This window comes from Echiichthys vipera (genome assembly GCF_963691815.1).
Source record: "Echiichthys vipera genome assembly, chromosome: 14".
Taxonomy (NCBI): domain Eukaryota; kingdom Metazoa; phylum Chordata; class Actinopteri; order Perciformes; family Trachinidae; genus Echiichthys; species Echiichthys vipera.
The window spans coordinates 18,285,448-18,309,881 of record NC_139839.1 but is presented as its reverse complement, the minus strand read 5'-3'; the positions used below and the strand labels follow the sequence as shown (position 1 = coordinate 18,309,881).

The 24,434-nt window shown below is 40.6% G+C and overlaps 2 protein-coding genes across 2 annotated transcripts; one reads left to right on the top strand and one right to left on the bottom strand.

Annotated features, from left to right (window-relative positions):
- Positions 1–903: 903 nt before the first annotated feature.
- Positions 904–7,009, bottom strand: pafah1b2 (platelet-activating factor acetylhydrolase 1b, catalytic subunit 2). Its single transcript, XM_083926600.1, has 6 exons — positions 6,919–7,009; positions 6,434–6,515; positions 5,277–5,366; positions 4,859–4,975; positions 3,988–4,110; positions 904–3,309 (listed from the first exon to the last, which is right to left on the bottom strand). Exons 2-6 carry the CDS (start codon positions 6,512–6,514, stop codon positions 3,031–3,033), a joined length of 690 nt encoding a protein of 229 aa, XP_083782726.1. The 5' UTR covers position 6,515; positions 6,919–7,009; the 3' UTR covers positions 904–3,030.
- Positions 7,010–12,600: 5,591 nt separating this feature from the next.
- Positions 12,601–20,011, top strand: LOC310956533 (myelin protein zero-like protein 2). The gene is made up of 5 exons (XM_083926786.1): positions 12,601–12,812; positions 16,552–16,721; positions 17,515–17,725; positions 18,060–18,228; positions 19,222–20,011. Exons 1-5 carry the CDS (start codon positions 12,752–12,754, stop codon positions 19,427–19,429), a joined length of 819 nt encoding a protein of 272 aa, XP_083782912.1. The 5' UTR covers positions 12,601–12,751; the 3' UTR covers positions 19,430–20,011.
- The last annotated feature ends 4,423 nt before the right edge of the window (positions 20,012–24,434 follow it).

Below are 24,434 nucleotides of genomic sequence, written 5' to 3'. Positions count from 1 at the left end.
GTTGGTCTGGGGAAAGACTGAACCCAAAGTGTCCAAAGAAGTCAGTTGAATTTGGAGGAGGAAGTGTCAGAGTCCAGATCTAAACCCCATAGAGAATCTCTGGAAAATCCTTGGCAAAACAGTAATGTCTAAGAAACCCACTACAGTTACTGAACTGTGGAAGGGACTGAAGGAGAATGGACCAAGATCAAACCAGAGCAGTGTGAGAAACTAGTGATGTCCTGTGGGCGCAGATGTGCTGAAGTCATTCAAAGCAACAGCCTCTACACTTCCTATTCATTTTTTAATCTTATAGCCCTTAGTAAACATAATGTAGGTTTTCTCCGGCTTCCTCCCACAGTCCAAAGACATGCATGTGTTAGGTTAATTGATGACTCTAAATTGCCACTGGGTGTGAATGGTTGTCTTTCTCTGTTTGTATCTATGTGCCCTGTGATAGATCCTGTCCAGGGTGTTCCCCGACTCACGCCCAATGTCTGCTGGGATCGGATCCAGGCCCCCCCCCCGCGCGACCCCGATGGATGGATGAATATATATGTTGTTGTGACATCACAAGCGCAAAGAAGTCCTGACAGCTCGTTTAAAGTAACACTTTCTGAATACTGGCTGTGTGCATATCTGTGTGGATTGACCGTTTTGATACTTTCACAGTATTTATACCTTGCTGTATAATAAAAGTCTAACTTTTTACAATAGGAACCTTTGAAACTTAAAATATGACCACACATCACAAGTGACAGCTTTTGATAATCACAGTCTATAGAAAAGATCACTCCGAACACACATTAGATCCTCGCTTTTGTTTTTATTGGAACGCTTTACCTCAATAACATGACAACGAGCCAAGACAGTGCAAATGCTGTATCGCACCAAACACAGACTCACAATCTGAACCCCCTTCCAACATCATTACCTCAAGCTTCATGTCTTATATACAACTGGGGTCACTTCTAGACACTCATACATCCAACTTACACAATCCTGTACCAGACATAATGTACACAACCTTCCCCATGAACACTTAAGGCACACAAACATACACTATTTATATATAACACAGCACGCAATGTGCAGCGCTTAAGACAGCAGTAAATGGATAATTTGATGCTCAACAAGCGACTCACAGCCACGAGTTGAACAGAATTGAGCCATGAAGAAATAGCTACAGTATAAACTCAGACGAATGGTTTGCGTTTGCATGACCTGTGATTGCATTAATTTACAATTTAGTGTGACAATATTCAGCATAGCTGTGTTTGGTAGCTACGTTTTTAAATATTCAGTGACTATATCATGAGCCCAGGGTGGGAGGGCTAGGTGAGAGTCGACTACAAATACAACAGTGAGAGAGTTAAAGAGGAGGTGAGAAATAGAATAAAGAGGTGTTTCTAAGAGAAAATACTGTACATCCATGTATTTAGGAGGGAGAGGGAGAGAGAGCTTGTGCAAGTCAAAGTGTCAGACTAAATATTTGGATATGTTAGTGTGAGGCTCAGACACAGATAGAAACATCCCAAATCCATCTATATTTCTAAGGAATAACCCACACTATGTGAAAGCAGTAAGACTGGAGCGGATGTGACAACCACTGGATTTTCTCAACTCGATCATCACTAAAATATTTTTCTCTATTCCAAACTGTCCTCCAACAGATACCCAGGACAGTCAAGAAGTTTTTGGGGGAAGCACAATTTTAAAATTGCTGGCAGGTCTTAGTCACAAATGTGTAACCTAACTTTATAGACATTAGAATGAAATGTCACAGTAGATTTGCAAATATTTGTAAATGTAAATACACTGGCTGGGTGTGATAGAAGTGTTGCACCTAGGCAGCAGGGGTATGGGTGTTTGACGTAGATTCAACAGCCTAACATCACTAATAAATATGTATGCATACATGATGTTTTTTAAAAACTTGATATTCACTCAATTTATACAGAAGTGTTGGCCTGAGGCTCATCTTAGAACATGCATGCAGCAAACACCAACACTGAGTTGAACATTTACTCCAGTGATGGTTTTAGGTGGCACAGGAATAAAGTCCTGATCACCTGTGTTGTCTGTGAAAAGTCTTCACACACACACACACTGATCTATTGTATACTGATGAACAGTTTAAAGAGACATTTAGTTAGTTACATACCGAGTTCAAAAGTGAACATTTAGCAGACTAAGAGCTCCTTGTTTTGCTGAGGACGTGAAATATTACACAACGAACTGGAAAGACAAAACTCTGTTGTAGTAAAGTGTTTCATACAACATTTACTTATTCTTTAAACAAAATCATCCAATGATGAGTTAGTGAGATTTATTTTTTAAATACTGCTCACTGCAATACATAGTGTGCATCTCAGCAGTAGCCTGGGGTAGGGTACCGACATTTTTAACTAGCAGACCTTTACAAGAACAAAGCCTCACTGAAGAGTGAAGTTTACTTCTTAGTTTCAATTTGGCCTGAAGTGGTGGAAGTATTCTGTTTTGCAAGAAATAGAAGCATACATGTTTTTTTTTTTTCTCTTTTATCTCTTAAATTATCTTGTGACACCTCACATTTTTGGTTGGGTGCCACTGCTCTGCAGCATACTGGTGAGACTCATAACATTGTACAATGTTGGACATACTATCTGTATCATACCTCTGTGGCACAGGTGAGGGGAAACACGTTATCCATAGGCCAAGATTAATCTGTGTGTGTGTCACGGCAGTCCCACGTGATCTCAGTATATCTGACTATGATTTGGAGTAGTCTGACAAATCCTTTTGCAATCGAGGTTACAGCAGTAACCTGCAGTCACAATGTCTACGTCTGTAGTGAGGTCTCTCTCCCTCTTCAGCACACACCTCTCCACACCCAGCCCTCCGCTCATGAATGTAATCCCACACCTCTCCCGGGCCCACTCACATCAGGGTGCCTCTTCCCCTTATGAGTGAGCCCTTCCTCCTTTAGATACCAGGGACATGTCTCCCCCGTCTCCCACAGCAGCGGGTGAGGCATGCCTCTGGATAAATGTGCTGCTCGGCCATGGCCCCTCAAACCAGCGATGCCCGTCTCTCCTCCGGCGTCTCCTCCAGTATCTGAAGCAGCAGGTCACTGAGGGGCTTCGCTATGGCGCGGTAACCCGTCGACGTCAGGTGGAGGAAGTCAAACATGTCCTGTGGGCTGATGGCTCCATCAGAGTGAACAAACTCCCCGCTCACATCCAGGACCTGAGCCTGGCGCAGACGGGGCAGCCAGGTGTGCAGCAATGCATTTACCGCCGCGTTCTTCTCCCTTAGAAGGTTGGGTCTCTCCCCTCGAGGCAACAAACCCTGAGAGCCACAAGAACATTGTGATCCATTTATTAAGGTGAATGTGGTGAGAGTTAAATCTTTATAGTTTGGATTTTAGTTGGTTGTTTTTCATTAAAGAAAGAGAGAGAGAGAGAGCCTGACTTTGACTCTATAAAACTGGCCTATAAAAGTCCCTTCTCCACTCAAAAATGTGTTTTCTTCTGTTTATGGCCTCTTAAGCCATAAGGAGTTATTTGTCAATATGTGCAGTTAAATGCAGGTTGGCAAAAATAAGTGTAAACATTAAAATAAAATATAAAGGGTAAAAGTTCAAATATAAAAATATAAGTATGACATAAATTTAAAAAAAAGTGTGTGTAGATCTTTAAGTATTGAGTGTCTTGTGTAACGAAAGGAGAGTAATAGCTAAAATCCCTTTCCAGACACATTTTAAAGTACCGGTATTTAAAAACGACTCTGCTATGATTAATATTTTGTAAAAACATGGTTTTCCAATACCTTACGCTAGCACATGCAGCGATGGGTGAGGGGAAGGCTGGTGCAGAATTACTCAACAAGGGAGATAGAGCAGTTGTGCTTACAGCCCATACTCTGAGTTTTTTTTTTTAAATGTTTTACTTTCTATGTTGGAAAACCACATTAAAAAAACTTTTGAAAAGGTGATACAAAAGACAAGACATACAACAAATTACTTACCAGTACTACTATCTTTGCCCTGGGGAGGCGGGAGGTGAGCAGCTGCGCAATAGCAAGTATTCCTCCTGCAACTTGCTCGGCTGTGTGTTGGTAATTGTTGGTTCCTACCCACAACACCACCACCTGGTCAAGACCACAGACAGAAGCTTTTTTCACTTTCAATGAAAACATTTTAATCTCCAGAAGTGTGATCAAAGCATGACATACAGTTATAAAGCAACATCCTGTTAGTTGTTTTGAGAAAATGAGTTTTCATGGCTTGATATCTGGGTGATGGGAGAGCAATGCAAGCAGTTCCCAATGATTACATCAATATAACAGCCGATAAGCAAACTCTCCTCTCTGATAATCATGGACCATCAGGCAACTTGCTCCTGCTACATCCAACAATATAAGGAGGTCAGGTACAGCTGAATGGAGGTTCTTCAGGGGTCTTCCCTATGTTCTCCCAAAAGGGTCCGATGTTCCCCGGTCGTATGGGCCTTCACCTTCTCTGATTCAATTCAGCATTTTGTTAGGGCTAGGGTCAGGCTTATGGGGTAGGATTAGGGTCTACATAGGCCTATTTGCAGTGGAATTTGGAGCTGATAGTGGAAAAAATAACAGACCGGGGAACATAGGAGCCTTTCTGTGAAAAGCGGAGAACATCGAAGGGTCCGATGTCACATACAAAGCGGGGAACATAGGACCTGGGGAACATAGCTATGCCTCAGATTTTTGCAAGAGCGGCAAACATTTATTTTTGTAAGAGATGCGGATAACAGAAGGACAATGTGTATGCAGAGAGTTTCTTCTGCATCTGAAATGTAAAAGAATGTATGTGAGAGGTAAATAAACAGAACAATAGAAGATCTCAGCAGGCTCATCTGACCTTGGGACGGATGTTCTCCAGCTCCCCGTTCTGTAGCCTCCACAGCACATTACAGGTGGTGTCCCCTGCAATGCCAAAGTTGAGCGCATGAAGAGGGGAGAATAACTCCCTCCAGACCTGTGGACAGGAAACCGGAAATCTGCATTTCATATGGAAATCTTGGTTGGTGACTTATATTAAACTCACTGATGTTCATCCAAGCAAAGCATGTCAATCAGTAACAAGATGCATTACAGTGATATGGATACCAGTACTGTATAGGAACAGTAATGAGGCACCATAAATGTATGTACATTAACACTGTTTATCTAAAGTAGTTACTGAAAAAAATGACATTCAGGAAAAAGCTAAATTAAGATGCTCGTGTCATGTGAGGAGTCAAATGAAGAGGTTTAGAAAGGTACATATCTTGCCTCACCTCATACTGCTGCATTAGTTGGATCATAGAATCCCCCACAAAAAGCACATCTGGTTCAGCATCCTTACACTCCTGCACAAATCTTATGTGCTGTAAAAAAACAAAACAACACAGCTTTTTCACAATAGAGCTTGTAATGCCGTCCAAAAATGTGAGAGAAGGGAAAGATAAATTACATTAAAATAACTATTAATTCACAGAAAACAATACAATTTCCCCTATTCAGTCTGAGTTAATGCCTCTGTGTGATGAGTTTCTAAATCTTAGGATAATTGTCGTTAGCCTTCTGAGAGAGACAAAATCATGCAAGCTCATCACATGACAGGAAATGTCAGTTGCCCCATCTGAAGGAGAGATCGGAGTAAAGCAGACTGTCTCAGTCTCATTAGCTTTGGAGGATTACAAACCAGGTAAACCTACCAGGGGGGGTCACACTAAACAAGCTAGATAAAGTGGTGCTCTGAAAGAAATACAAGTCTTAAGAGTGGTTACAGTGTAAGAGCATGACCATTTACATCAATCTTTACCCCACATCTGGAACGAATATTATTGAGAATATCATTAAAGCATTAACAACACATGAGCCTCAGGATCACAGCCTTTTCACGAACACATAAAATCAGGAGTCAAATGCAATATTCAAGCATAATTGGTGGCATATAAAATGTGTCTCAATTGGGCGCAGATGAACAAATAAAACAATCTAAGAAGAATGCCAGAAATTCTTACAAAGTGGGGTGATTTACATGTCAATAACATGAGCTTACGTACACATGTGAAACTTATCTTAAATGACACAAGCTTTCATGCTTAATATGTATGCCGTTGGTGTGGGAAGAGTAAGGCAGTGGGATGGTGTCCTCTGCATATTTAATAAGCTTAATATAGACCACTTAACCACTCAAATGTATACCATCTGAAGCTACGTTAAGAACATATAATTATCTAATACGTGTCAAGTTTTTGTTAATTTAAAACTCATGCAACTAATGCAATGGGGAAGCAATAAGCCCAAAAAGATAACAAACCTTTTAGAGAATTAAAGTAAATCTTCCAGGCAGTAAAATGCATTATACATAAGGAACCAATCTCGTGTTTTTTTTTCCTTTATCATTTCCAAATGATACTTTCTGACACTAATAAAAACCTACACCAACCTGTGACATCCACCGCTCATCTCCTTGTACATCTTCTACTGGCTGAGCCACTGCAGCTGGGTTCAATGCATCACCACTCATCCTGCAGGAGACAACATCACTTATTCACACATGGATGACACAATACTAGTAAAGCCAAACTTACAGGGACTTGTCAGAAGAGACGGGGCCGGTGTTGTTTTGGTGCTACGGTGTAAAGAGGAAAGCATCAGCACCAGCAGCTAGCAGTAACTATTGCTGAGATGCAGCAGCTTATCGTTTCAACAGCAGACAGACTTAACTGGCCTAATACGGATGCTGGCGACTTTCACTTTATGCATCACAGAGCATTAAACCCGCTAGGTTACTGTTTATCTGACGTTAGCTTATTAGCTAAGTTAGCTCCCATGGAGGCTGTGCTGGCTTCATCTCATACCTAACGTTTGACACGTTCATATGAACATGTCCAGAAAATGTTTTTTTTCTTAATATACAAGATACATTACCTGGCAGGGTGTCGGCCCACGTTTCTCGGCTCCCTCGGCTTCAAACGTAACTATTTTAGCCCCAACGGACTGCGCTGGCGGGTAGTTGAAGCGGTTGATGCTTACTAGCAACCGCTCTAACGTTAGCCGACCAGACAACAAAAGGTGTGTCAAGAAGCAGGGCCAATGGAAGGAGGCTGGGACACCACAAAAACATGTCTGCGCCCGAAGCCATAGACTGTAAGAAAAGAGACCTATGGGTATTTTTACTTAACAAACTTTATTAGCAATAATATTACATTACAACATAAATAAAAGTACATGGAGAAAGTATAGACATAAACTTACACACAGCAATTTTTGAATGAACTTCCTTGTTGTGCGACTCTACGTTCAAAAGCAAGACCATATATTCTGTTATAGGAACCAAGAGTTTAGGAGTTTCCAAGATTAATAAAAAGAGTTTGAGTCCAGACGTTAAATGAATGAGTACAAGCATAAAATAAATGAGACAATCACTCAACCTCCTCTTTACAGAAGGAACATACAGGGGAAACATCAGGTCTAAATTTAGGAATAAAGTCATTGCATTGGTAATATCTGTGTTAAATGTGAATATGATTTTCTTTAACCTTATTGAGGACAAAAATGTATTGAATTCAGTCCAAATGTCCCTGCTAATGTTCGGAAACACTACTTTCCAACGATGGTAGGAAATAGGACGCTGCCTTTGAGTAGAAGTCATTACACCTCTGATATGAGCATTGTTACATGGACGTTCCTCGAGAACCTTTCCACCCAGACACAATCTATCTAGGAATCCTCCCTACCAAAGGATCATTTAATAGTTATGCTTTAATGAAAGTCATCAAATTGGTGGTTACTATGGACTATTGAGTTTGACAAATGTCTCATCCTCTCTGATGGATCATTTCTTCATAGGTAGCTCCATCTGGTTTCATAGAACAATTAAAAGCATGTTTAAGGTCCTTGACTCTGTTCTGGAAAGTACTCATACTTGATTGGTGTAAGACTGATTTTATCACTGTTTAACTTCTTTTTGTTATCAAGAAAGATCTTAAAAAATTAAAAATGAAAGAAAGAAAACGGCACCCAAAGATCACCTGAGCTATTTGCTGAAACCCTCCAACAGCGCAGCTCCAGTTCCATTGCGCATGCGTTATACCCCGAAGCTTTTTTTTTTTTTTTTTAGCCCAGCCTCCTTTCAATAGCCTTGTCAAAAAAAGGCACACCAGAGAGAGTATTCACGAGGAGAGCGCCGGTCCGCTGCCGTTCACTGTTACCATAGAGGCTGTAACCATAGAGGCACTGCGGCGAGGTACAGATACTGTGATTTTGCCCTGAGCATTGACTGTCAGGCAGCCAATCATTAATTACTGCATAAAATCTCGACACGGTGGTGGTTAGCGCTGTCGCCTCACAGCGAGAGGGTTCCTGGTTCGAATCCCGACTGGGGTCCTTCTGTGTGGAGTTTGCATGTTCCCCATGTGTCTGCGTGGGTTTTCTCCGGGTTCCTCCCACAGTCCAAAGACATGCTCGTGTTAGGTTCATTGATGACTCTAAAATTGCCCGTAGGTGTGAATGGTTGTCTGTCTCTGTTCATCTCTATGTGCCCTGCGATAGACTGGTGTCCAGTCCAGGGTGTACCCCGCCTCACGCCCGATGTCAGCTGGGATCGGCTCCAGCCCCCCGCGACCCCGTTAGGGACAAGCGGTTCAAGATGAATGAATGAATGAATCTCAAAGTCAAACTATTTTCAAGGCCATACGCTTAAACACTGTGGCATAAACAAAACACTACTACCTTCTGTATATATATATATATATATATATATATATATATATATATGTATATATATATTATTGAAAAGGAATGATTTACAATATCACCTCTCAACATACATACAAGGCACACTGGATTAAAATGATAACTTAAATTGCATAAAGAAATGAAATGTAACAAATGAAAGTGAATAGAAAATAATAATAAGTGAAAGTTAATATATAAATAAATAATAAAGGTGAATCTAAATGATTTTGTAGTAGTAGTTAGGGGGTTCCTGAAACCCCTTAATCTCCTTGTAAGCATTGAGGAGAGATTGTGCTTGTTTCATTATTTTCAAAGAACTAATGATTGGCCACAAGGTATCTGTATATCTGTATACTTAACTTTTTCTTTATTTTGCACTTTGTTTGGCATCCTGTGGACATGTTTCCTTTACTGTTCACATGACAATAAACACTCTGAATCTTCGAGGTTGTCGTTGAGGCTGACGCAGCTTCAGGTGCTCTTTAACCTGAGAGGTGAAACACAGGGCAAGGGAACCGTCCATCCGCTGCTCCCGCAATGGATCATGGGTGAGACGTTGGTTTAGAAATGCGACAAAAACCGAACTTCACGGCCGTTTTATTGCGATAACGACGTGATTTGAGGTTATTCCGGTGGTTGTCAGGCAGCTATGGAAGAAAGATACGTCTAAGTGAGACTGTGACAGTGACTTCTCACTTTCGCTCGTGGGTCATCCTGTTACCATGGTATCTGACCGCAATGCATCATGGTGGTCACGTTAGATCAGATGCTGCATTCTCGTACCCTAGAAACACAGGAAATATCAACTTCTTTTTTTCTAGCTTTTTTTTTTTAACATGTGGACATGCTTGTTTATGTCACTTTTCCTTAAATCTGAACTAAAAACTGAACCAGATCAGCATGAGACCACATTTCTTAACTACTGTACCTACTTGAGCCTCATCAACATGTTTTCTTTTTTAAGGTAAGCAATCGTTTTTCAGTTGTGGCGAGCTTCTGTGATTTGTAAGTTCTGTTTTTCTAAATATGTTTTTATTGTGTTTCAATGTGATTTATCTTTACTAAATACACTACATCGCGTGCAAATGAGACTGTGGATTTTGTGTGTGTTTTAGACATACTTTCATATTGAGAAGCCATATCCTCTGCCTCCAGGGCGTTTTAAACACCACGTGGTGTGGTCAGGGGATGTTATGAACTACGATACCTCCATCCCCCTGAAGAAAGTGCCACATACCTTTAGTGGCACTTACACCTGCCATGTGCACAACCCACCCAACATAGACAGCTTCGATGGAGAGGATGTCCTCAGAGTCATCAACAAGGCTGCAAGTAGGCTATTGTTCATCCCTAATGACACTTTGATATTCACAAAACCATGTGTAAATGTTGGTTCCCAGTGGATGGGCATTGACAGCAACTTCTTGGGGATAAACTTTGAGGCCGAGGGCAGGAATTGACTATCAGCTTAGTGAGCCATAGTTTTTATCGGAGACAGCTATTGTTCCCTAACGTGGTCTCCCTCCCTTTTTCCCCTCTATAGGTGAAGAGCCATATGACCAGTCCATGCCTTTGTGGTAGAAATGACTGGTGCAGGGGAGTGGGGCAGTGGCGCCAAAGCTAAGGTATGGCAAGTTTACTAGTCACATGACTTAACTGCAGTATCAATCAGTATACATGCCCAGCAAATAATCATAACAAAAGTGACAAGTCTGCTATGTAGCTTCTCTGTGTGGTTAGGGAAATTTGAACTTTTTCAAATACAGTCTCTACATCCTGCTAACATAACTATGGACACAAACACTTTACTAAGCACGTCAATCAATCAATACAGTCATGGATAACAAGCGGCAGGGTTAGAGAGCAGTAATAGCCTTTCTGACAAACACAATTTCACTCATTCTGTTCACTTCATTTTACTTTTTTTAATGTCTAAATGCAAAGAGGAGAGGGAGGGAGGGAGAAGAAAAGAGAAATCATATTTTTTAAAATACATTAATAAGATGTATCTTGCCTTAAGATGAACTTTCATAATTAATCCATCAATGGTTAACACCGGCAAAGTCATTGACAAGTTCATCTGGGTCCAGTGATTTTACGACAGCAGGCTAAACAGCCAATAACATAAGGTGTGTTAGCCTGTCATCTAAGTGGTCCCATCGTGGTCCACAGGTAGGTTTTGACTCTTTATAAAACAGAGAAGAATCTTTTGTTTTATGCGGTGGAAAATGGAATTGTTGCTGCAAAATAGTTGTATGACCTCTGAAAAGGCGACAGATGTGGTGTTGAGTTGTGTCAGAGCCAACATGATGTTTTTCTCCTCCTCCACGTTCTTCATCTCAAGTGTCCAAGTCTGATTCAGCTATTTCAATCTGAGAAATTGGTGGGGACGAGTTCTCAGCCTCCATGCATGTAGTCTCCGTCTTCCTGTTCCCTGGCTCAGGTGCTGGAGAGGCTAACAGCCTGGTTAACAGCCTGAATCCCACCTTCACCACCTGGTCTTTCTCCCTCCAGCATTGGACCCATCACATGCCTTGTTTTTTATTTAAATAAAAAAAGATTCTAAAGTTCTTTGCTACCCATTAATTTTAGTAAATTAGCTTAGCAAAAAAAAAAAAAAAAAATCTGCTATAACATAAGGACCCAGCTCTGACCTCTGTCCGTCAGGAGATATCACATTTCAAGATATGGAGGGGGGAAATAATAATAATATCTAGAGAAATCGATTGTGTTGTTCTGATTTTCATTTGTAGTTAATTCATATGTATTAAATAATAGAATAATCTATACAAATTGACACAGACTAATTCCATACATTTATTTAAAAAAAAAAAATGAACATTTATATTTCCCCCTCGAGCCAAGGAGTGGCAGCTGCCATTGTTGTTTGAGTGTAATTATTTGGCAAGTGTAATTATTTGGCAACTCAAATTTCCATATCCAACTATGTCCAATATTTTTGTATATGTCTTAAACATATCTGGTAGGGATCTCTGAATAAAATATTTGGAATTCAACATTTAGAGACATGTCATATTCAGGTGTTTGATAACTGAACATATTAGCAAAATGAAATACCCACACTTTCTGGTCAAACAATTGGCAGTGACAGAAACATCTATCTTTTCAAAACTTGCCATAGTGCCGTACAGCTCAGTCCATAGGTGACTGGGCTGGGAACCGGAGGGTTGCTGGTTCGAGTCCCTGTGTGGACCATAAATGGAGTGTGGACTGGTGGCTGGAGAGGTGCCAGTTCATCTCCTGTTGAGCAAGGCACCGAACCCCCAACTGCTCGGGGCGCCAGTCACTGGCAGCCCCCTCGCTCTAACATCTCTCCATTGGTTGCATGTTTATAGGTCCTGTCTGTGCTTGTGTGTGTATTTCGGGCCTGTGTGTGTGTAAAATGAAAAATAATAGAGTGAAAATTGAATTTCCCCATTCGGGGGACTTCAGAGGCATTCAGATGGAATATATAGCTTGAGCTAGAAACAACTGAAGGGGACAATATATTGCCATGCTTAAAGTAACAGTGATGATATTTAGTATTATGACAAAATCACTTGTAGACACATTTTCCATTTTTGCCCATGACACTTGACTACAGCACTCATTTGTTTAATGCTGCGATAAGGTGGCCACCAGATGGTACCAGTCAGCAGAAAATTCACTTTACAATTCAAACTTTAACTCAGTTAGCAGCTCTCAATATCAGACACGCGTTGAATGCGCGTGTTTGTAAAGCCACACATCCAGGCCTCATAGGACAATAACAGCTCAGGTGTTGAGTGGCAGGTTGTGCAGGCCAACAGGTTATGCAAGAGGGGAGGGAGTAAGCCCCGCCCACCAGGTGTGGAGCACGGTGACTCACATTTTCAACACCGAGGGGGAGATTCACAAAGAAGGCTCTTTGGGCTCCGACAGTCTGCGGTGACATTAACGCTCATGACCCCGTACAATACAAGTTCATGAAGGGACTTTTACAGAGGAATTAAGCCGCCGGAGCTGAGGCAGCAGCAGCCTATAGATGTTTTATCCCATGTATCGGATATGGCCTCTGCTTCTCCTGGGAGGGATCGTGCTGCCAGGTGAGTTTGAACGACTTCCTGGAGCCAGTAGACTGCTTCACTGTTTTCCCTTAGAAAAAAAAACCCAATATGAGATAGTGCGTTTTGGACTGGCATTTATGACCCATGGCATTTATGACCCATGGCTCATTATTCAGGACACCAAACAGCAAGCAAAGTCTGTTGGGAGCTCGTTTAGTTTCAGTTACATGGAAGCTACTTTTTACTAGTGATAACATACTGGTAAAAAACAACTACAGAGTAGGCTACTATATGCGCAATTGTTTACTTCATGTGTGTCAATATACGGTATTTTCTGAGGCCATGGGTTGTTGTCTTATATTGGATTGCAGGCTATCAACTTTATTACCATTATATAGGTTATCTTTATACCGTTGTGTTACAACTCTTTGTGATTATGTGTAGCCTATGCTGTTTGCACTAGATCATTAATCTATCATATCTCATCAATCCATAATAACTGGTCATCACTTACTGTAAAAAAAAATCAGCTATATTGTTATAGTAAAGATTGCTGTAGCCTACTCGGTTGTTATCTATTGTATTTTAGCCATGAAAGCAGACAAAGAAGGCCACTGTTATCATTATTATTATTATTATTATTATATAATTGTATTAGTATTTCAATGTTCTTAGTCTTTCATAACTTCATTATATATCATTTCACAGTAAACGTAAACATCCTAAATGTGTCCCAGGTCTATTTTAGAACTTTTCAATAAAATTTAATTGCAAGGCAATAGCCTGAGTCCTTTTTAACAATTTAAAACAATGCACTTGGGAGTTCAGGCCATCACGCGACCACAGCTATACAAGTGATGCACACTTGCTTATCAATTAGTAGCATGTGTAACTTTAGTACAAGACGTTGTTTTGTGCATGGGAATGAAAGGATGCACCCTTCCTGTTTCGGTCAGTGTACTTTTGTGTATCAGCACATTTCAATAACCCATCAAATATGTTTGTCCTGTAGGCCAGTATTGAACAATAGACTGATTAGTAGTTAGGAAATGCTTCGTACTACAAATCCAGATGGGCCAACAGATTCCATTGACTGGACAGTTAAATGTGCTCTGACAAGGGTTGAAATGTAGTGGCAATTGTATCCTATTTAGTGTAATTTCAAAAAGGTTTTGTCAGAATTCTAATAAATAAACAAAAAAAAGTTCAACTGCACTGAAGAAGACTTTCTTTATGTGGTGTTGACATCAGATTCAGTTGCTCAAATATGCTGCTAGTTGTGAATAAGTGGAGCTGTTTGAACGGGCCAGCTTGGAAGCGCCTGGCGTGGCGCTCTGTGCTGTGGTATGGTGTGGATGTCTGATTTTATGATTGAATGGTGGCTCTCCCTTTGCTGGAATTACAGACGAGTCAATGGCACAAATGATCGACTTTGAAACTTGTATGTGAAGCCAACATCTACCATGAGAGTGTTCCTTCAGATATCTGAATGTAGTTAAATGTACGCCTGTCTGCTTGATAAGCACTCTTGTGGCGTCACCACGGATAGATAACGTGGAGCTGGCTTTGCAACACAAGTAACCATTCCTAATGTTCCCAGGTTCTTTGTAGTGAGGGAGAGGGAAGAACTAAACCAAACAATAACTTGTCTTGCAAGTAGCACAGACCTGTTTTTTGGCAGCCTTGGGAAGCTTTTCATAAACCATTGTTGCTTGATAGCAATTACAACAGTTAATAATAAAAAACAATGTTGATCAGCACTTCTTTCCAAAAATTCCTCTTCCATCTTATTCCTTTACCAGTTCCTTTCTGACAATATTATTTGCTGTTAAACAAGCTCATGCAAGCTTTATGGGCTAATTCAGTTTTGCTGCTCGATTTGTGAAGGAAACACTGAACTGTGTCACTGAGAGGAATGTCTATGACAGTGTCCACTGTACAGGAAACCACACTAACATGACAACATAAGAAAAAATCACTAAAAACATATCACTAGTGTTGTCAGACTACTTTGTTTAAATCTAACAAATATGCTCTTAAATATACACAAATGGGAGAATATTTAAATTATATTTTCAAAACATCTGGTTATCATTCTGGTGTTTGGCCCAAAGGTCAGGGGCAACATATCAGAACACAAGGGTGACTTGTCCTGTGTTTTAAGTTACACAAAGTTATAATTAGGGGCGGTAGTAGCTCAGTCCATAGGTGACTTGGCTGGGAACTGGAGGGTTGCTGGTTGGAGTCCCTGTGTGGACCATGAATGGAGTGTGGACTGGTGGCTTGAGAGGTGCCGGTTCATCTCCTGGGCACTGCCGAGGTACTGTTGAGCAAGGCATTTCGGGCCTGTGTGTGTGTAAAATGAAAAATAAAATAGAGTGAAAATTGAATTTCCCCATTGCGGGATGAATAAAGGAATTCTTCTTCTTCTTTTTATTCTGGGATAAATATAATGCACTAAGGATTACTGTAACCAGAGGTATGAGATGTGCTTGTACTTGCTTGTACTTGCACCCGCCCATAAAATAATCGCCCCACACCCCTGGGATTTAACTATGGTTTGCCAGCAAAACTTGCATACCAACACATTCAAGCATGTTTTTTCCTTCTATGGGTGACAATGCACATGAAAACAAAAGTCAAAAAGTATGTGCTCGGGCCTATCCTGGTGTTAAGGCATTGGCAAGAGGAGGTGAAAATGTTGGTTAAACCAGCTCTGAGGAAAACCACAAAGAAACCCCTTATTATCCATTACCCATTTAATAAATTGATCAATTGACAAGGATTATCTCTCATTACTGAGTAATGTTACTTTTACTAAATTCAGTATATCCTCTATTTGTCAATCTTGAGGTGTGGGTTAGTTTTATTTAATACATACTGTATATTATTGTGCTGTCTTTGTCATCATTCAGTCGGATATCATTTGTAGAATTGCTTTCTCTTTAAGTTCACCAGCCATGTCGCGCCAAATACCATCATCCTGTTAAGTTTAATTCTCTTCCACAGTTATCCATTTTATTTTATCCCTTGCTGTTCAGGGATTACATTCTTGGCTGCTTCTTCTCTGTGGTTCATTAGAGGGAATGCTTTTATCTGCAGGTCTGCTCATCACTGTGGCAGACAGTGTGATGCAGATTTAGCTAAAATATTTAACTTTACCCTTGCCTAATACTGCAGTTTACTTAGTTTATAGTAAATTGTTCATTTTGGAGTCAGCAATAAGACATATTATTGAACAGATGTTGAAAAACAAATTAATATTCCCTGTTTTTAAGGCGTCTGTAACAGCGGTGCCCATCTGACCCTCTGTACTTGTACACACACATGCAATCATTAACCCATCCCAAGCGTAGCAGCTTTCAGATTATTTGAATGACTTGCCCCCTTGTTTGCTGTATTGAAGTGCTGAAGTTAAGTCATGTACTAGAAAATTTGAAAACCAGATATCACAATCTTGAGCAGTGGTTTTAGGGCAGTTATCAACACAAGAAGCTGACTCACAGTTTACAGCTACAAACAATGATATCTGACGCATTCTCTGTCCCTTTGCTCTCAACTGTCAAGGACCTTTCTGTGTCAAGTCAGCAGTGATAACTCCGTTTGGTGCAAATAGTTCTGCTCTTGTTCTGATGGTTAAATGAATTGCTCTGAAACTAAGGAAGGAAATGAGAAACTTAACTAAATCTATGTGTTGTATGAAGGAGTCTGCTAATGGAGGTTTGTGTGCCAGGTTATAGTAATGAGTATCTTTCTCTCTTGCTTGTCTTTATTACAGGGGTGCAACATGTCAGCGGAATAGATATTTACACTCCAAAAGAGGTGGAAGCAGTCAACGGGACACATGTGAAACTGAAATGCACCTTTACTTCCAGTCACCCAGTGTCGACTCAGTCCGTCACAGTGTCTTGGAACTTCCGACCCTTAAATTCAGGATCGGAGGAGTCGGTGAGTAGAAACTGTGTTCTTATGTGTTTTATTGTATTTTAATGTCCTTATTAATTAAAACCACTCGTGGGCATTAAGAGTGTTTATTTCCATATTTGGTTATTTTTCGCATCTCCATTCATGCGACATTAGTCACTTTATATATGTGCCCTCTTCTAACAGCTCTCAGTGTACAATCTTTAATGTATGATACTCTGCTACCGTCATAGATTGTATATAAAGATGGAGGGCTTGATAGCTCCTTAAAAGTGAAGCCATAACATCTTGATCGCCCCCTGGTGGCTGGCTGCAGTGTAGTTAATAAATTCCGTCCCCTCCATGTTAGTAGATGGGACATGGGCCAAACTGCCTTGCATTTTTTTTCCCGAAAGATGGTTATTGTCAATTGTTCACTTCTCTGATAAGTTTGGTTTAAATTAGTTATTTGATGCTATAAAAACGCAGTGAATGTCATTACAACATGGTGGCGCCTGTATCCAGGATATATTGGCCTTTGTACAGTGGGAGGAATTGGAGCTGCGCAATCCATCTTTATATAAAGTCTATGTGCAAAATTTAAATAGAGGGAAAATGCACATGTCAAATGCAAAAGACAAGAGCCAGTGGGTGATCAGCTGCTGCTGATGACACACACAGTATATCACTTTATGTCACATGGCAAAAAAAGATTCTGCAGATATCAGTGCCACTGGCCCTGAGTTATTACTACGAGCTAAGCTATGATACAGTAGATAAACTTAGTTTTTACTGAAGTTATTTGTTTGGACTTCTCCACTGTGTGTTTGTGTGTCAGGTGTTTTACTACCAGGAGGTACCATACCCTCCCATGCACGGGCGGTTTAAAGGCCACGCGGTGTGGTCGGGAGATATTATGAGACGGGACGTTTCCATCACCCTGCATGAGGTGCCTCCGACCTTTAATGGCACATACATCTGCCAGGTGCGCAACCGTCCAGATGTGCACGGCAGCAATGGAGAGATCAACCTCAGAATTGTCGACAAAGGTGAGACTGGCAGCGCTGCACAGCATGAAACTACAGCGAAATCATTTCTTGTTACCATCTACTGTATGTTTTCAGTATGTATTCAGAAGGCGGTGTTTGCTGCTGTATTACTCAGGCTTTTCCACAGGGAGGTCAGAAGTCAGGTTCTTCCCTACAGGTAGGGTTCAGTGTCTTTTGAATACCCACTGCAGGAAGTGAAGGACAGTATGTTGAATCACTGGGACACTGTTTTGGATTCTAACGGTATCTTTGTTTTGCCCTCTCAAACTTCCCAACAGGCAGCGCTCAGCTTTCACCCACTTTAATCACTGATTTTGGGTCTTGTTGCTTCTAGCTTCCCTCTCTGAGATTGGCATCCTGGCAGCGGCAGTTGGAGGCGCCTGTGTTGTAATCCTGATCCTCCTCGGTATCTTTGTGGCAGTGAGGTTCTACCGGAGAAAGCACATGGAATCCGACACTGAGATGCACCCGCAGGAACCCGTGTGGAAGGACCCGACTGTGTGGTGAGGGCCAGGGAGCCGGAGCTCCTCTACTTCCTCGGGACTGGTGTGGAGTCTGATTAGCTTTTTGGGTTCCACTCTGCTGGAAAAGACAAATGAAAGTTGAGGTTGGGGAAGCATCTTTTTCTTCCATGTTTGCTCCTCCAGTGTCTCCGATATTATTATAGTTTATTTACTTCAGTATTAGAGATATAATGTACCACCTTTCTCATTTGTTGTAATGCCAAATTTGTATACACTTTTACATGTTTTTACCAAAAGGTGAGGAGAGATGTAAATATGGAGGGCTTTTACTAACTACATGCTACTCTTATTTATTGACCTCAATTCACAGCAGCAGTACTGACTGCACCAATTAGGCTGTTTTGCATATCATTTAAAAAAAAATCATTAGTTATTTTATCATTTAGTTTTGCTTTCACTAAATCATCATTCGAAACATAATTAATTCAATATATATCCATAAATAGCACTTGATACAGGATCCTGCTGCGGTGAATTGAGTCATATCCTCTCTTCTCTATTGCCTGCTCCTGAGGGTTTGAGTTTTAGAGCTGACAGATGAGAGCTGATTCAGTTTTTCTTGGTAAAACCTTCCCTCTTCACTGTGTGCAGCAGCTGCAACAATGACTGCTGCTTCACAGTTTGTTCTACTTTTAATTTGTGAATACAGGTGAAAAATTTTAGACCCAGAGAACCATGAACTGGTTTTGGTGGAAAAAAGTTCATGAACTGATGTTTTGGTCATCTTTGTCCACGGACAGAAGCAGTACATCATTTCTCTGTGGTACTCTGGCTGGGTTCGTTTCAAGCTTAGGATTCTGGGTATTGTATTCTTCAAGGTCTCTATCTCTGTTATTTTGGCAATGGACAATTGCTAAAGTAACAATTTACATATGGCCAGATAACCGTGAGTAGCCTGTTTCATTGTTTATGTGTGTGTTCATGCAATTGTGTGTGTGTGTGATTGAATTTGTCTTGTGGGGGTTGCCTCAGTTCACCTGAAGAGGCCATTCATCTGACAGTTGTGACGAAGGAGAAAGAAGTTGATAGTTCAGATGATGAAGGGTCTGAACCCAGCAGTGGAGGTGATGACGAAGAGGAAGACAATGAAGAAGAAGATGATGACGACGATGATGACGATGATGATGATGATGACGACTACGGCGGCGACGATGATGTTGGTGGTGGTGATGATGATTAAATGGGCGCACTCTACTAATTAGAATTGCCTTTTACCGGTATAACATCAGCCTTTTTCGCTTTTCAATGATTTAAGTGTTGAGAGGGCGTGTAATTTATTGTACTTGTATAGTTCAGTGCATGATGATCACTGAATTACAGCATACTGTGCATTACGGTGAATGTATGTCACTGATTTAGAATTGCACTCCCATAATATTGTTGGACTCAATGGACAGTTTAAAAAAACATCAAAATCGATGCAGCACAACTAGAGCTCTCGTCTTTAGTCTTCAAACACATTCTTCCTTGTCAAGATCTGACGCCTACATTACCCAAAATGCAACTCAACTGCCGACAGTTCTGTCAGAGATTTGAGATCGATGTTAGATTGTAGTTACCGAACATAACTGTTATAGTGTGCCAGCGTCAACACGTTAGTTAGCAGCTAACTATGAAGAGTTATGCCCAAGTCAGATAGGCCACATGAGCAGTGCATGGCAGCTGCCTCGCTGAAACTAATGCTTGTGTGTGAGCTTTGTTTATGTATGTTGGGGCAGTTTGACAATGCACATGCGCCGTTCACATAGATCAGGGCTGCCCAATCCTGCTCCTGGAGGGCCACTGTCCTGCATGTGTTAGGTTTCTCCCTGCTCTAACACACTTGAGTCTAAAGATTTTCAAACCTGTGACGAGCTTCAGCTGCTTGATAACGAGCACATCATTAGATTCAGATGTGTTGGAGCAGAGAGAAACCTAAAACATGCAGGACAGTGGCCCTCCAGGAGCAGGGTTGGGCAGCCCCGACGTAGATAGTCTGGCCTAGGCGTTAGGGTTATGTTAAAAGACAGGGTTTGGTTTAGGGTTGGATCTTGTTACTTATAAGAGTCACTTCCTCATGTATAAATTTATAAAATAATTAATTAGATTATTGCTCTGTTTGGCGTCATATTTATTCATTACGTCGTGTTGTAGCAGGGTTCAAATGAACATCTGTGCGTTGATGCTTGCGCAGTATGCCAGTTAAGTTCGGTAACCGCTTTTGGTATCTACGACCTCGCATCTTCCAAGATTCGGGTGCATTATGCAGGCAGATAATATAGCCTCGGTCTTCTAGCCTCAGACGGAGATGAGGAGCGGGCTACAGCCGTCTGGTCACCCCTTTCCAATGCTGCACCCAAAGATTATTTTTATTTTTAGACTCAAAGTCTTCCACCCCAACTCCATCCTGTCTCAAGTGACATCATGTGAGGAAGTTTATTAGACTTCACAAAGCTCCCTCTGGAGATACAAAAGGCTTTATACAACTTTATCATATATGCAGTAGTACTCCCCAACACCTGTAAACAAACTGTATATCTGTGTTAACAATCGGTTTTGTCCTTGGATTTCTGTGTTGTATGTATGTGGATTTATAACCGAGTTTTGTTTTCAAAACTGCCTCTTTGTGCTAATTTGACTGGATTTCCATACAGCTGCTGCTAGACATATATTGCCTTAGATCAATGTTGTGGAAACTCATGAATTTTCATGTTGAATAAATGAACTATAGATTTTTAAAGAGAAGAGCCAGATTAGTTTGGCTCTTGGCTTAAACCACCCCATACCAGTGTAGACAGTGTTTGTGATGTCTCTCCTGTTCAATTTCTAAAAGTAGACAAATCAAAACTATGGGAAAGAAACATTTTAACTGTCTCATTGTGCGTTTTGGCAAATGGTTTTGAATGCTTCTGGAAATGAAAACAGGAGTGTCATTTTTGCTTCCAGAGAGTCCACCGTGAGAGTTATGAGTGAAGCAAGGTGTTTACTACATTGGCAACATTGCACACATGATTTTGTGTTTAGATTTTGTACATAGTGTAAATTAAGCAGAACTTTACACCTTTTTTAAAAATCGAAATATCTAAATGTCATCTATCTCTATTTAGCAAGTCTGAAATAAAGAACTGTTTTTGAAATAATTAAGCAGCATTGAGTGTATTTTTATGTAAAGAAAACAAAAACAAAACACTTCTGTGTGTGTGGGAACAGATCAGCTCTGAATGTGATCAGATTGGGTGGGTAAGTGTGAAATACCAACCATCAGCCACTCCTGTATGTGTCATACTCTACAATGAGTTCTACTTCCTGCCTTTAAAACAGCTGAGGAAAGCTCAAAGTTTCTTCACCAATTCTGAGATTTTAAAGTACAAAAATGGAGCTGCCTGTTTTCAAATGAGTTGATGGTTGACATCAAGCTCAATCAATCTTGTTTTACATTTCTAAGGATCAGTTAACACCTACTGAACAGTATCATGCTGTTGCCATTACTGTTATTGACATTACAGCTCATTGGAAAATGTGAGAGTGCTTTTCCAGTGCTTTGATTGGAGCATAAATTCATCAAACACAACAGAAGAGGCGGAAACATCACCCCCTGGTGGTATCATGAACCCCTCTTTTTTATTGTCCTTTTTTGTTTACTTCAAACATAATACATGCTTTTTTATCCTTCCTCTAATAGATAAACAACACATAAGTGTGCAGTCATGGTGCAGAGGGACTCTAACCGTGGACATTTGGGCACGTGTCTTGAACTACACAACCTGACTCTTGCTCAGTGTACATTGTACATTATACTTGTTTATGCCATGCTGAACAGATTATTTCTTTAAGTGAATGGATTAAATGCTATCACAGTTACAGAGATCAGCCAATTAACTAGGATCAGCAAGAGAAAGGGACAGTTAATGATGGGTAAGAAAGTCAACGCTTTGTGTAACAGTTAATAAAACTGTCTGGAGTAGTCCTCACTTTTAGCATATTGCATGTAGCAACTTCTGATTAACAAATGGGGTTGTGTGTGTGCAGTAAAATGCACTGGAATTAATTGTCTCTCATAAAAAGAAATACCTTTTTTTATCTATTATTCTGTCTTTTGTAGTTTCTATAGTGATGGAACGTAACAGTACATTTGCTTAAATATGTACTTCAACGATTTTCCTCTATTTAATTGTCTTTTAAGTTAATATCTATCAAAGACTGAGTTAAAGGAATGGTGATTGAGCACATGATCCACTAATGAAAGTTGTATTCCAATATCGTGTCTGTGGCGACATTCCCTTGCTAGATGTAAAAAAGGCCCAAAGTTAGTGAGTGACGCTGCTGACAAGTAGAGTGCCTCAAGTAGAGAACTGAATGTGCGTCAATATAGTTAACAAAAGAGAAAAAAAAAAGTCAACCCACAAAGTGAACGTGAACGTGAGAAGATGGAGGGCTCTGAAAGAACAGAGACTCGCCTGCAGTTACATCTTAACGTCTAAGAGGCCACTAGAAACAAGATATCTCAATTCTTATGGAATACAAGTTTCAATACCGTATGAAGAACAATGAGGTACTTGAGTGTATTTTCTACATTACACTTTTTACTCCATTACATTTATCTGACAGCAGTTTTATTATAGGCTTCATGAGTTTAGTGTTACAGATTAAACAGGTGGTATCGAACATTTTAGAAATGTGAACTCTCACAAAATAGCAGTGTCTAGTTACGTTTGCATCGCATTTTACATTCCAGGTGTCTATTAACCTGTTAGGAGTTCATCCAGAGTGATTTTCCCTCTCAACTCCTCAGAATTGATTTCAACCTGCAATAACGTTTGGCCCCTTGGGGGCAGCGGAAACAAGTTCAGCCATCTGGTGAATGTAAGTCTAATATGAACTCTTTTTTATCTCTGTTTTGGTATCTACCTGCTCTTTGGGGAAATATCTGGCTCTTCAGTTGCCCCAGGTTGTGCCCAATGTATTAGACATTCAGTGTTGTTGTTTTTTAACATCACTGGATTAGTTTTCTTTTAAGAGAAACCAATGGTTATGCTACCTCTGTGACCCAAATGTATGTGAAGGGGCTAATTTCTAGACGCAAAATACACTACTGTTCCACCATCTAACTTTGCACAGTGGGCTTTAATGTTTTGCACCTTGTCGCCAAAAACAATGCTGTGAGTAATGTTGCGGCTTGTTAAAAGCCTAGACTGTAAAAAATAATGGACATAGTTTCTGGGCCTCAAAAGTAGAGCCAATGTGTGATGACCCTTTGCAGGGGTCTGAGGTTGGGTACCACTGAACTATAGGACTACCTAGCCAACTGTACTGTAGATATTGTAAAACACTACTTAAGTATCGATGCATCTAATAATGCCATATATAAGAGACCACAAGAGTACGTTTACATTTTTTATTTTAGTACATTTTGCTAAATGTATTTCTACTTAAGTGAGGTGAATGCAGGGCTTTGACTTGTAAAGGAGTATTTTTACAGTGTTGTACTGGTCGTTTTAAAGATCTGAATACACCTTTCTTGTTTTGCTCTAACTCTCTAACCTGCAGTGAGAGCTGAGACATGTGTCCTTGGCTCTTTCCTCTGGAGCAGAACACATTTTGCTGCAGTCAGCAAATGACAACCACGTGCTTTTAAAAGCTGAGGGTGAACATACATGGGGGCATTTATAAATAAAACATGGGACACATAACAACTGATAACTGTATAGTACATACCATTTTTTGCGTGACTGTCCATGGGCATCCTCTGTGTGGTTCCAGTTGTCCTGCACAGGTCTGCATCAGCACCCTGTCTTTCTGCAGCAAAATGCTGTTGTGTTTTTTTCTTCTTCTTTGCAGTTCTGGAAGAGTTCCCACTGCTGCTGCATTGATACTCCAGTGGAGGGGCCTGGAGAGGAGAGCGGTGAGCCCGGCCACATGGTCTCTCACTTTAGAGCTCCACATCCGTCAATCCACCCCTGCTCCACCTACTGCCACCTCGCACCACACTTCACCTACATATATATGGTGTATGTTTGTAATCCTCATTGGATACACCATCGTACTGTTTAATTAAGCACAGGGTGGATTAACAGGGTGGATTAACTCTTTCTCACAAACCTATGACACGCATTAGATTTGGATATTGCTGCTGTGTTTGTTATGTTTTGCTTAGTCAATTGTTCCTCCCCCCTCGCTTTTCAGCTCTGCTATATCTTGCCTATACT